Genomic DNA, 13,345 nt, shown 5'->3' on the forward strand with positions numbered 1-13,345 from the left:
ACCGTACTGCCCTTTACCCGTTTCTCACCAATGCATAACACTTGCCAGGTACCCCGCATCTTGGTGCTAGGTGATGCATGTTAGGATCGAGATGATGGACGAGTGCATAGTAACGGTAAACGGGAATTTGTCGAGTCCGAAAGGATTTGTCAGTCGCAGCGTCAGATATGTCCATTGTCAGAACTTTGTAAAGACTTACATTAGGGACCCGTGAATGTCAGAGATTTAGCCACTCTGGGGCCAAAGTCTGTGGCGGCCAGAGTCTGGGGCCTTTGGCAAAGTCTGGGGGTTGCGGCTCATTCGAGCGGAGTATGTAGAATACACTGGCAAGTCCTTTGCATTGGAGGTGGGAAATGCCCGCAAACACTGCATGACGCTTATATAATCGAAAAACTAGCTCAAAACTGTGAGACAGTGCAGCGAAACAACAAAATAGTATGTATGGTGGTGTAGAATACTTACATCAACTAAACAGTAAGTACATCACTACGTCAGAAATACATATAAATCTAATGTATAGCGTTGAAATGAATGACTAATATTCACCGGTATAGGCTCACTCTTCAATGATATGAAGGGACATGAGTGATGTGAATCATGTGATGCCACAAGACACGACTCATTCTAAGATAAGGTTACACTTGATTAATGCATCTACTTGCGCCTGGTAGTTACACTTGTTAATGCACATGTTTCTTGTAACTACAATAATGAGTATTGAGGCCCAAGACCGATTGAACATTGTATAACTGCAGCTTGCTTGGTTTGGTATACTTCCTTCTTCGCATCACCCTAAAGATGATAACTTTAACGTCGACATGATGATGTTAACATTTTCCAAACATGAAAGAGGGATTAAGCGTCGGGAATTTTCGCTTTGAGTGCTTGGGAGAAGAACGCAAGTGCAGGCGCTGAGTAAGGAGGGTACCTTCCCTGCATGAAGCCTTCCGTCCTTAGATATGTCCGGCGTTAATCAAGTAAGTTCGACATGGGGAGCCTCACACCCACCTTGCGTCTGCGGGGACATTGATATAGCCTCTTTGATGGGTGAAGGCGTCGAAAGAGTACTTCCCAAGGTATGATCCATCTGCAATGAATGAACGCTGAGCACCTCTCTCAATGACACGCGGAACGGAACACACAGCCAGATTGCCCTTGACCACCGAAAGGGATTTCATAGACAGCAACCTGAGCGAAAGTTTCATTGAGAATCAGCTGCCCGCTCTGGGTGCGCTCTACGACTTTGAAACACAGCTGATCAACATGCATCTCATATGTGGAAGGGTGATCCCTACATTTGTTTTTTGTCTCCTCATTTTCCGTGAAGACGTAAATGACAAGGGGAGTAGACCTATAGGGCATGAGGGTTTTTCCTGATAGGCTATCTTCAAAAAACTCACCCAGATTGTATGTGTGAAATGGCGGCGTCAACATTTGCAACTGGGATGATTGGCAAAATAGGACCAAATATCTCTCTACAATCACGGTTTGAGCAGTCAGTTAGATAGCGTTAGGAAGGGCATGAGCTCCAACTGACTCTTCCATCAATGGGTCGTCCAATTTTACACCGGTAACAATTGCTGGCTCAATGCGAAGATCCTGCCCAGTTTGTCCTCCGATCACGACCTTTCCTTTGGTTCGGGACAAGAGACTCTTGTTGCGTTCGTAGTGCCGAGCGTTCACCATGCGAGCCATCTCAGAAGAGGAGTCAAGCGGACCCATTGGCCAGAACGAGTCATATGCTTTTCTGAACGCCTCCACAAGTGCGCTTTGGTGTTGTTCCTGCACAAAAACATGATTCGGTGCGACACAAACCTGCCATGACAGTACAGTTATTTTGCTAATCTTTAGAGCAACAGTGTAGGTTTTACCTGTCCTGCATTCTGTTGTTTTCCCCACAGAATCCTCTTCGCAGCGATCTCAATGTTCGTGCTGTCCCCGTCGACGAAGACGGGTGATTGTCCACCGAGCTCGAGAGTCACCGGCGTGAGCTGCTTTGCTGCTGCCTCTGCGATGATCCGTCCGACACTCGTACTGCCCGTGTAAAAAATGTGGTCCCATTTCAAACTAAGGACATGCGTGGTCTCTTCAACGGCTCCGAGGCAGACAGCATAGGCATCCGGGTCAAGGTATTGCGGGATTAGTTTCGCCATGAGGGCCGCAGAGGCTTGGGCATGCTCTGAAGGTTTGATCAAGCATGTGCAACCCGCAGCAATTGCGCCAATAAGCGGCAAAATCGTGAGCACCCACGGAAAGTTCCAGGGACTAAGGGAGGATTGTTAACGTGCCACCAAGACAACTTGGCTAGATGGTAGCGGCTTACCTGATGCTAACCACTGTGCCCTTGGGCACCTTGAAGATGGTTGTGTCCCACCCACTGCGCCAAGCCTCGACTTGCGGTTTCTCGGGAGAACTCCACTTATCAAGATTCTCGACAGCATGAAGGGCACTTGAAACTATTGGACGTAGTTCAGGGAGGGTGGCCTCAAAAGGATGCCTCCCAATGTCGGCTTTCAGGGAAGCCATGATAGCATCTGAATTTTCCTGAACAAGGCGGGCGACCTGCAGAAGTTGCTTGCGGCGGTATCCCAACGGGAGGGTGCGGCCCTCACGGAAGGTCTGCGACAACCTACTGTGAATCTACAGGGAATATCAGCATTGATCATAAGCGCCATATGACGGATGAAAACCTCTGTGAGTTGTTGCTTCGGGGTATACTTCAAGGAGGCCATATTGACTCGAGTTGGAGGAATAATGGTTCTGAAGATCTGGCGAGAAACTGAATGGTGTGTACAGAGATGCCAGCATCTTTAACCACTCGGCGCGAATTGCCTTCATTGCTGAAACAAGGGGCTCCACGCTCGAGCTCAGCGCTCAATTCCTGATCCCCGTTGCTGTATGTCGTTACATCTTCCTTGTTTACTCATTCAGACACACAGCGCCTAAAACTATTCTGGACATTGATGGAAACGAAGAGATGCCACCAGTAACAAGAGGCTATGCCCATCATCATCAAGTACTCCATCATGGACCCACATCGTTCCTGGATGATCGTGATTCGTGAAGCAGATGGGAGTGGAATTGATAATCGGAACATGCCCAAACGTCATTCAGCGGTACCGGGTATCAAACCCACACCCGATCTAGACGTGCGTTGATGTTACTTACCTATTCCAACTCGGGGTTTGTTCGCTCAATGCTGATAGTTCTAAGAAGTTGGATGCGAGTGATGCGGCCGGCCATCTGTAAAACACCCCAGTTCTCGCTTAGTGGTGGAAGAAGTCTGATGTGTTACGAATGCAGTGATGCAGCTTGCCGATTGGTCACACAGCGGCGGTTTCAGAGTTTTTCGACAGGCAAGACTTGAATCAAAATGTAATTCACAAATGATCAATTTACACGTTGAATTTTGACGCTGGAACTATAACAAATTTTGGCTACCAGCATATTGACAGAGCGAATCAACTTCGTCATCGCTTCTCTACTTCGTCATCATTTCCTTTTTCGTACTAAGTATGGCATTCCGGACTCTGTAGCATACATCAGTAAACTACAAACTTCCCCACAGACATCAACATTTTTGACAGTTTCCCACAGTAACCCACAGAGGCACAGCGCTCACAGCACGTTTCTCCGGGGCATCAATTTTTTTCGACAGTAACCTACAGTAACCCATATGCTGCTGAATCTGCACAAATATTATTTGTGCCCCCCCGAAATAAAAAGTGTGCCCCCCCGAAAATTGAATTTGTGTGACACCCCGAAAAAGGAAATTGTGTCGCCCCGAAAACTATTGTGTGTCGCCCCGAAAACTGCAACATGTGTCGCCCCAAAATTATATCATGTCGCCCCAAAATTCACCTATACAAGTTCCCATATTTCCTTCTTAGTAAAGAGGCCAAACGGGACATATACGTCCCCTTTAGTAAGCTAAAATCTCGTTCGCACTGAGCACCGGCGGTTGATACCAGCCAAAAACCATGACTTTACTGCTCAGGCTATTTACTATTCTCGCACGCTATGTTTGTTTATTGTTTGTTGGTGCTAATCAACATTCCTGCGCTCCTGTTTCACCTGCCCTCACTGTCCATGACAGCGAGCTCAACAGCTCCTTCAGTAGTCGTCACTTCTGCATATTTTTGTGCATTGCTTGCTGCATACCCTGTAGCCCATCACAGTGCTCTGTCTACCCTCTGGTCCATCCTATCCGCCGTTATTATTTGAACACCCTCTGTGACACTTAGACTCTGTTATTTCCTGTCTGTTATTCTCATTCTTCCTGTCTGTTGTCTTTCTAACGTATTTCTAACAATTCTATAGTGCCAGGAGCCCATTAATCATCAGTACCATCCCTTCGATCACTCTATTAGCATTCATTTGGCTTGGCGAACTGGCAGCGCTCATACTTCCCTTCTAGTCGCCACTGCCACCTCCAACCACATCTCATGGTCAGGTCCTCACGGAATTCATTGGGTGGTATATCCCGTCAGTGCATCGTGCAAGTCGGTGGTAGTAAGGCCAAGACCCTGCAAGCAGGCAGCATTCGGCAGCGTGAAGACCAAGCAAAGTTATTTCGTGCTGAACTACTCAAAAGTACGCTTCAATATTTCTTTTGTTTAACGCAGCTGATCATCACGTAGAGTTGCCTCTGCATGAGCGAGAGCAACTTCTAGCTTCTGAGTCTCTTGCTACATCTCAAGCACCCTCACATGCCAATACGGACACTTGTATGTCTATTCAGAGCTTGAGCAGGTCACCAATGCACATATCAAGTATGTTACTGTGCACTCATACTTTCTACATTAAATTCTATTCCCAGACCCATTGATACATGCGACCACAGCCTATATATTGCCCAACAACGTGCTACATGGAACAATCAATATGACGTACTTATGGCCAACAATCTGGACCCTTGTTGTCTACCAATGGACATGTAATTCAAGTCCCTTTTTTCTTACTCTTCCTCTGCCACTCAGAATCTATCCTAGCATCCTCAAGCGCTGCTTGTTTCTCTGTCAATTTTCTCACATGTTTTGTGTGTGGCTGTGGTGCCACAGCATCTGACAGCCTTTTGTTGCGGTGGAGAGGGAGCTGACTCGTTGTTGGGGGCGCGCTATCATTGTAGGCAGTATTTTGAGTATCTATTTAATGTCACATAAATAAAGCGATATGAATGAATAATGCTTTGACATACCTCTACTGAGTGCGAGAAGACTTGGGTCTACCAGATCATCGGTGATTGAGCTAATAGGTAATGATGGCCGAGACTCCGACTGTGATACATCTGGTAAGGTATCAAATGAATTGTGTGTGTCAATCAAAAAATCTGATGCCGAGGAAGCACTGGAAGCTGAAATAGAATCACCGAAATCACCTAATGCGGACGACAAAGGTGTAGGCTGAGAGGGCGGTGACGAGATAAGGGTAGTAGGTGGTGGTGGAAGGTGGGGCTCTGCGGACGATACAGGTGTAGGCTGAGAGGGCGGTGACGAGATAAGGGTAGTAGGTGGTGGTGGAAGGCAGGGCTCTGCGGACAACAAAGGTGTAGGCTGAGAGGGTGGTGACAAGATAAGGGTACTAGTAGGTGGTGGTGGAAGGCGGGGCTTGGTTTCAGGTGTGAGAACTGCCCCATCTGCAATTTTTTGTCGGTGTTCTTCTACTTCATCTGCTGTAATCTCAACAAAGCGGCAGGTATTGTTAGCAATGGCAGCAACAACATTCTCGAGTGCCTCAATCCCACCCTTCAGATCAGACGGATTGGCCCATTGGGGGTGGTTCCAACCTACGAGTTTGATGTGATATTTGCGGACAATTGCAACTTCATAGCGAGTGAACTCTACAGTTGCTGATGCGTCCTTGGTAACTTCACCTAGCACACTCATTAAAATTGGGAGAGATTGTGAAGGGCTAGAGAAAACTTACAAAGAGATGCTCGCAAACCGGCACGAATGTTTCGCTTCGCTTCTATGACACGATTCTTATGGTTGGTCGCTGCAGCTGTATTGAAGAAACATTAAATAAGTAATGTTAGACAAAAAAAACGAACAAGTAAAGATCCCCTTCGAAAGCATTGCACTTTTGAAGTCAGTGGCAGTACGTGCAGCATCACGCCGCAGGTAGATGCGCATGAAGTGCTCACAGGCAGCACTGGTAAAGAATGCCTTCGGTGTCATCTGAAAGTCAGATGTGCTGCAAACCATAAACACAAAGGCCTCTATGCCAGCGCATTGTGAAAGTGCCTCGAGCTAGGAGAATATTAAACAAGTAAGTACTAGAGGGAAAATAAAAACATGCCTCGTCCCTGACAGCCTGAAAGCTTTTCGCACACTCAGTTGACTTAGTGCAAGCTGTAATATTAGGTGGATGTTTGGCAGCATGGCTTTTGAATTCGTCAAACTCTGCAACGAGAGCCTTCTTTTCATCTTCCGTAAGCTCATCGTATTCGGCCTTGTCCTTGATGATGTCTGACATCTTTGTGCGCCCAACTTGTGCACTATTGCCTGAAAATCATTCATCAGCAGTGTCCACAAAATTACGAACTGTACTTACCAGTGTTGGACCTAACACCCTTGAAGTGAACCCAGGCAGACCACGCACTCGTTTTCCCTCGCTTTGCACGTTGAAATTTTGAGCCCAAGCAAAACCGCTCCAGGTAGTGGCGTCAAGGCTTCTTGAAAATTCGTGCGAGCTCTATGGCTTTGTCCTCTAGATAGCAAAGGACAGCTTGTACTTAACCTTCTTCATTCATGTGTTTTTCATGCCGTCTGTGAGTGAGTAAGGCACGGAACTCCTTGGAGACCTTCACATAAGGCCCACGAGTACGCGTCATTAGTCGTCATGGGTGATGAGTGCGAGGATTCATAATGAGAGCAAGCAAAGACGCAATGGATTTTGCTAATACAAACATACATCATACTTATATAGTGCGAGGGCAACAACATTATCAGATGATTACACACATGAAAAGAAACCAGCATCCTGCAGCATAGCCTCTGAAATTGCTTCAGCTTGTTCCATACTAAGACCGGCCTCCTCCATTAGCTTTGCAACCCACCGTTTCGGTAGAGATGCCTTCTCAATATTAGCGCATATTGTATGTAATGTGTCGGGGAGCCCGAGTGTATCGATGACTTCCTCCGTTTCAGGACCGAATGATCTTAAGACCTCGTGCTGGACCCGCAACAGAGGGATTGTGCGCTGAAGTGAGGAGGAAGGTTGAACAGCTTGTGGAGATGGCAACTGCAGAGCTCTCTGTTTGCTGACTTTCATAGCTGACGGGATAACAGCGCTCTTGTTCCTAATGGGAGTAATAGGGCTGGTATCAGGGTAACCATCATCTTCATCTTCAGACTCATAGACGACCACAGGACGTTTAGTAGATTTCCGCTAAGTACAATACAACGTCAGCTTCCTGCTTCTATTACATATATATTGACCTACCAAATCAATTGCCTGAATGTTTGACGTGTTCGGATCTGCTGGTGCCAAAAAAATAGGGACAGCTTTCGTATTCCAGGTAAGGGGCGACCCCTGTGGAACAACTGATAGAAGGGTGGTGTTGAGACCAATAAGCTGGGCAAGGCTGCTGGAAGGACGGCCTCGAACATGGAAATGGCATGATGAGTTGATGAGTGGTGCAGGGACGAGGGGGACACGGTTGTAATTCGCTGTAGAGGAATGTGATGGTGTCGTGCTAGATCCACTGGATGCTGGCCAATTGTTGAGGGTATGACAAGTAGCAAAGCGATGTGCGAGAGGCGTAGCAAAATGCTCAATGAAAAACTGAGATAGCTCTGCGACAATTTGATGTAATTCCTCATTCTCTGCAAGCACCCTTGGGTTAACGTAGACATCGGCTTTCAGCGACTCTGGGGTGATATCACCACCTGGAACAGTAGCACCAGGGTGATGGAAAAACAATGTTGAGCCACCAGTAAGCCGATCAAGTGCGGTACACTAAAGCACAGTATGTATGAGTGTAAATCAATATTTTGTTTGTCGACGTACCAGATCAAAGATAAGAGCCAGGATAGTCTTCGTGTGATCAGTGCGCATCTGCCAAAGAGTCATCCGCTGCTGTTGGTTGGTTTGCTGAGTGGGACCAGGCCGTGATGATCCTGTACAGTAGTGAGTTGAAGTAAGAGAGTGAAATCCGTGAGTAAGATTGATGTGATCGCCATCGTTGTGTAGTTGATGAACAAGTAAGGCAAGGACAGCGACTTTCCACCGTTCTTGAATGCCGTTGATGTTGGCTAAGAGTTCGGGGGGAGGAATTATGGCAAGGGCTTCTTTCAGCCCATCTACTGTTGGATCACGGCTGTAATGACTCTGATTCCATACAGGCATGATGTAGGATACAAAGATGTAAGACGAAACTTTGTGCAAGTACTCAGACCATCCAAAAGTAGACAATTGCAAGTTGCAATGTATTTTGGTTGTGTTTGGGCATTCAATATTCTTCAGATACGACCGGTCACTTGCTCTCGATTCTCGAACAACTCTCAGAAAGTCATGCTGGGTAGCACCTTCAGCCAGTCGTGATATGTGTCATCGATGATTTCTGAAACCAACTGCTTCTTCTCGCTAATACGCTGTGTGATGAAACCCATGACCTTGGGACCAGCAACAGTGTCACTGATGCTAATACTAAATCCATTGTGGAATAGCCAAAAATTCACGACCATCTGGATGCCCATTCTTCTGGAAGAGTACGATGACGGAACCTGAATGGGATATGACAACCTTCAACACTCTGCTGCCTGACACAAACTGACATTTGCGAGATGTTAATGTATGAACCCTTGGAACCAGCTGTGACCATCTGCTTCACATTGTTGTTGTTCTTCAGGTTCTTCTGCGCATACTGACTGGAGTCATCATGAGCGTGATTTAGTTCACGCTCTACCTTGCTCTCAAATGATTCTCAGATAGTCATGCCAGGTAGCGCCTTCAGCCGGTCATGATATGCGTCATCGATGATCTCCACAGCTAACTGCTTCTTCTTACTAATACACTGCATGATGAAACCCTTGACCTTGGGACCAGCAACAGTGTCACTAACGAAGTTGAACACTGTTAAGATTGTACGAGTATGGCAAATAGATATCATTGAAGAGCTACAATATTTTAACTACATATCATCAGCAGCGTGATGCTCGAGTCCATCAATGTAACCCTCAACCTGTTGCATGTGTTCTCCATCATAAGGCTCCTCATTGATAATGTCTTTGTCAGTAGGAGCGCTACCATCAGCCAAAACATCATGAGCCAAACTATTACCACCAACTGCTCCAAGTCGTGTACCTGGCCATCGTGGTCCAGAATATCCATGAAGAGTCTGAATTTGATGAATGTGTCGCTGATGCCATGAGTTCACCGACTGAAGCTGTTCCCATTGCCGACTCAGCTCAGAGGCAAGTGGCGGGTCTTCAGTGGAAAGGATAGCAATTGTGTTTGGATAGTAGATAGTGTCATCACGAATCTTCATCATCAAACGACCAACTTCAACATTTAGCCTCTCCAGCTCTTCCTGGGCACGCACACGATCAAAGTATTGTGCTGATGCCTGCCAATAAAGAGGGTTCGCCCACCGTTTAGTCTGGATCTGCCCATTGCTATCACATAGCAAGTTGAACTCAGCTAAAAAAAAATACTCGACTATTTGGTTCCAATCGAGCGAAGGGCGGGGTGGCATCATTTCAGCAGCGTACTTATTGTAGCGTTGAAGGGCATTTTGGATAGCAGTTGCGCGGCTTTTGAGGGCTTTGGAAATTTGAGTACAAAGTTTGTAACCTAGATAAAAAACTTCACATTAGTATCATGTCATGACGTGAACTAGAACTTACCAAGACCGTTCATCTGCAACTTTGTAAGTTCCAATAGTCGCATGACAACCAATCTCTCAACATCATCGACAGCCTTGAAAAAGAGGCGGTGCGTAATATGTGACTGTGCCTGGATACGCTCTGGGTGATTAGGACCCCAACGTTCATCAATCCCCATCTGGTGCTCAAAGTCCTCGACTACTTCCTGCTTCTGGTCGCGCTTAGCAGCAGCATGTGTGTGTCGACGCCGAACATTGCCGATGTCCTTCGAGGAGTAGTTTGGCCTACGGTTGAGTCTGCCAAATTCTGTACGAGCCGCATCATAAGCGAGTCTGCAATAATGACCATTAATGTTTGTCGTAAGGTTGCTTGAGAAAAACCTACAGCGCATCCTCATATTCAACCAACGCCTTCACATAGTCAACTTCAACAGGTGCAGCGTCTTTCTTGCTGCTCATTTTCTCCAACAATATCCTCTCATCATCCAAATCAGCCTCAAAAGGCACATCAGGTCCCACCGGAGACTCGGCAAGGAATGTAGAAGTAGCAGCAATAGCTTCGAGTGCTTGAATGTAGTTGTTGTAGATAAAATTAGCTAAATTTGTTGTCAGCATTGTAAATTAATTAAACTTAGGACATACACAGGTTAGCATATTTATCCATATCAGCAAAGCAAAAATGTTCATCGAGAGCTTGGTGGCGATGAAATTCGGTAGTGTTCCGAGTTTCAGGTGCTAGAGCATTAGACTCTGAAAATACATGTTCACAAGTCTCGAAATCTTCTTTACCAGTGCCAACCTTGTACTTGGAATGGTGTTGGACCTGGCAAAGGCAATTGTGAGCATGACCATGAAAGGCAGGAACCACACCATGAAGGTTGAGTTCTTTGATGCGATTTGCCAAGGAGCTGCGGAGCAAGATCTTCTCAAGCGCACATTTGATGTTGTAGCCATAAAGAATATTCTTCCCGAAAACTTCCATTAGTTTGTTGAGGCTCGCAATTGGGTATTTCATACTGTGCTGAGAGCTAGTGTTCTGCCATAATTATTCTAGAAACAATACTAACAGTTCGCCACTCCGAACCATGTCACATATGGTCAGAAGAAAGCCATGACGGCAGACAGTGATGAATATTCCTGATTTCTTGAAGATTGCGAACATCTTCTTGCATGATTCTGGCGCCGCATTACGCCATCGATCAACACATATGCTCACTGGTTCAGATGAATCACCTGATTCAGGCTCCTCAATCCAAGGATTGTCAGGATCACGGATGGTTGCTGCTGTTGCGGCAGAGCGAGACCTCGACTGCTGGTTGCGCGCATTGCCAACCTCATCGGCAAACATGTCAACATAAGGCCCACTAAGCTAAATGGAGGATGTTCCTGATCGGGGGTCCAGGCGCTCCACTCCATGACGAACTGCTGGATCGACAAGTTTGGCTGAATTGTTGCCATCACAGGCACAGATGATAGAATATCATAAAGGCGGTTCCTGTTGAAGTATGTACTGGCATGCTGGGCATGAATTTAGCATGCGCCAGTTGGGAGTATCACGACCAAGGTGCTTGTCAAGACGAGCAGTGATCCATCGTTGAAGCTCGAGATAAACATCAAAGGCAGCACGGAGTTGCTCAGCAAAATAATGTCTATAGCATACCTTGAATATACATCAATTATGTGAGATTATGTTGAAGGTGACAGCACTTACATTATGCAGATGACACAATTTTTTGGCTTCAGCGTGGATGCTGAGACGAGGGCACACACGGTGTGTTTGTCGGTAGACAGCAAGGGTCCGAATTGTAATGGTGACACTGGGCTTCACCAGCGATGAACCAATGCATCCATAGCGAAGTAAGGTTACATTGGGAAAGATAGACTCGTGCTTGAATCTGCGGATGGATCGGCCTAGAGCGGTGACCATCAGTAAAGCAATGTAAAAGTAGTATCATGTAATTACTCACTGAAGATGTCCACTACTTCAATTTCAAACACGTCACAATCTGAATCATCAACCTCAGGAAATTCAATGCTGTCATGCTGGTATGCGAGTAGTGTGTCTGCAAGTACGTCATATTGATCGCTCCATGCAGAAAGCTGTTGGGCAATACGCAGGCTGCAATCGCGAGTATCAACAGGTCTGGGAATAGAACTTAATGAAGAAAGCACACAAGCACACAGTAACGTACTTGATGTGTGTTACGACTGGGATGAGTCGAGCTATCTGTGTCTGAATAGACAATCGGCAAGATGCCAGATAGACGGAGGTCTTCTCTCGGTTGAGAGATCAAGGTTTTCTGGCTAAGGCGAGTGTCGCTGACTCCCTTAGAATAATGGTTCTTAGACAGTAAGGTTGGAGACTTTACTGAAGGACAATGTTCCAGGTAGAACCCAGTAGATTAAAGTAAAGAATACAATCGTTGGTAGCTAAGTCTATATAGCTAATGTTCAAGCGGAGCTTGTAAATGGTTATCAAGATAGAAGCATGATAGGAAGAAAGATAAGGCGGACAGCCCGCTTGGTGAAGATAAGAGATAAGCATGATACGGACAGCCCATTTGTAAGCGAGATAAAGAAAATGAAGATAGGGGCAGAATGTTACTGTAACATTACCCCACTGCTACGGTTGAAGTCTCCGACTTCAATATTCTTCGGTGTTGACATACTCGTCCATGTGTTCGTAGTAAATTGGGTCTGCGTCAGCATTGGAAAACTCTGGTTCATTATACCGAGTTGCATACTCCCGATTTGCTCGTTCTATCTCATCTCGGAGTTCCTCATCCTTTTTGGCCTCCCATTCCGACAATGCTTCGTAAAAGCCTTCGTCGGTGTAAACCAACGGAAATAGCTCCTTCTTGGAGGCGTAGGGGCAGTAAATGGAGAGATGGCCAGGCTTTTGGCCTTGGCATATGCGGCAGTGGTATTCAGGACAGTTCTTGTGGCGGTGTCCGAGTTTCTTGCAGACGCGACAAATAAAATTGTCCGAGGAGAACTGGGGTTGTTTTACTGTGATGACATCAGGGGTTTCGGTGAGGTCAATGACTTCACGCTTCTTTCCCTTAGAAGCTCTAGTCTTTGACACTCCGTGCACGGTGGCTCTGTTGCGAATCTTTCGTTTAACGACGACAGTGGGTTCGGGGATGGGTAATGCTCCTTCAGCTTGTGCTGGTTGAGCAACAGGCTGAGGCTCTTCTCTAGTCATATCTGCAGCAGGTATGATGCCGGAGGGAGCACTAGTAGAAGGGCTCAGCGGGCGACCGACTTCGGTTGCGTTTCGTTCTTCAACAGTTCGTATAACTGTTTTACAGACAGTGCTAAAAGCAGAAGGAAGAAGCTGAATCTCAAGACTGCAAATTTGTCTCTGGAGGTGTTGGCAGGCGAGTCTGAGGGCATCGTCTTTGATTTCCCTGAGTCTGAGTTCAAGGGCGGCGGTGGCGCATATGACGTGGATTTGGGATAGTATGGGGGTGGCAACAAATGCGGGTTCTTTGGCGAGCTGCTTTTCTAGTTCAATTG

At 46.4% G+C, this 13,345-nt stretch overlaps 3 protein-coding genes across 3 annotated transcripts; all 3 read right to left on the bottom strand.

Moving 5' to 3' along the window:
* Nucleotides 1-537: 537 nt before the first annotated feature.
* Nucleotides 538-2,961, bottom strand: HD556DRAFT_1354443 (Aldehyde/histidinol dehydrogenase). The gene is made up of 9 exons (XM_041302429.1): nt 2,691-2,961; nt 2,324-2,640; nt 1,872-2,265; nt 1,538-1,815; nt 1,401-1,475; nt 1,296-1,351; nt 1,143-1,241; nt 1,009-1,087; nt 538-952 (listed from the first exon to the last, which is right to left on the bottom strand). The coding sequence occupies exons 1-9, from the start codon at nt 2,730-2,732 to the stop codon at nt 856-858; spliced, it is 1,437 nt and encodes a 478-aa protein (XP_041163073.1). The 5' UTR covers nt 2,733-2,961; the 3' UTR covers nt 538-855.
* A 1,980-nt stretch (nt 2,962-4,941) lies between these two features.
* HD556DRAFT_1440600 (uncharacterized protein) lies at nt 4,942-8,349 on the bottom strand (the record flags this gene model as incomplete). Its single annotated transcript, XM_041306140.1, has 8 exons — nt 4,942-5,144; nt 5,198-5,872; nt 5,926-6,000; nt 6,050-6,248; nt 6,310-6,503; nt 6,963-7,389; nt 7,444-7,959; nt 8,011-8,349. 8 exons carry the CDS (start codon nt 8,347-8,349, stop codon nt 4,942-4,944), a joined length of 2,628 nt encoding a protein of 875 aa, XP_041163074.1.
* Nucleotides 8,350-8,705: 356 nt separating this feature from the next.
* On the bottom strand, nt 8,706-11,753 carry HD556DRAFT_1464027 (uncharacterized protein; the record flags this gene model as incomplete). The annotated part of the gene is made up of 8 exons (XM_041308307.1): nt 8,706-9,075; nt 9,307-9,795; nt 9,849-10,111; nt 10,212-10,422; nt 10,469-10,842; nt 10,894-11,190; nt 11,338-11,486; nt 11,538-11,753. 8 exons carry the CDS (start codon nt 11,751-11,753, stop codon nt 8,927-8,929), a joined length of 2,148 nt encoding a protein of 715 aa, XP_041163075.1. The 3' UTR covers nt 8,706-8,926.
* Between the last annotated feature and the right edge of the window lie 1,592 nt (nt 11,754-13,345).

This window comes from Suillus plorans, assembly GCF_016647745.1.
Source record: "Suillus plorans strain S12 chromosome Unknown HD556scaffold_14, whole genome shotgun sequence".
NCBI lineage: Eukaryota > Fungi > Basidiomycota > Agaricomycetes > Boletales > Suillaceae > Suillus > Suillus plorans.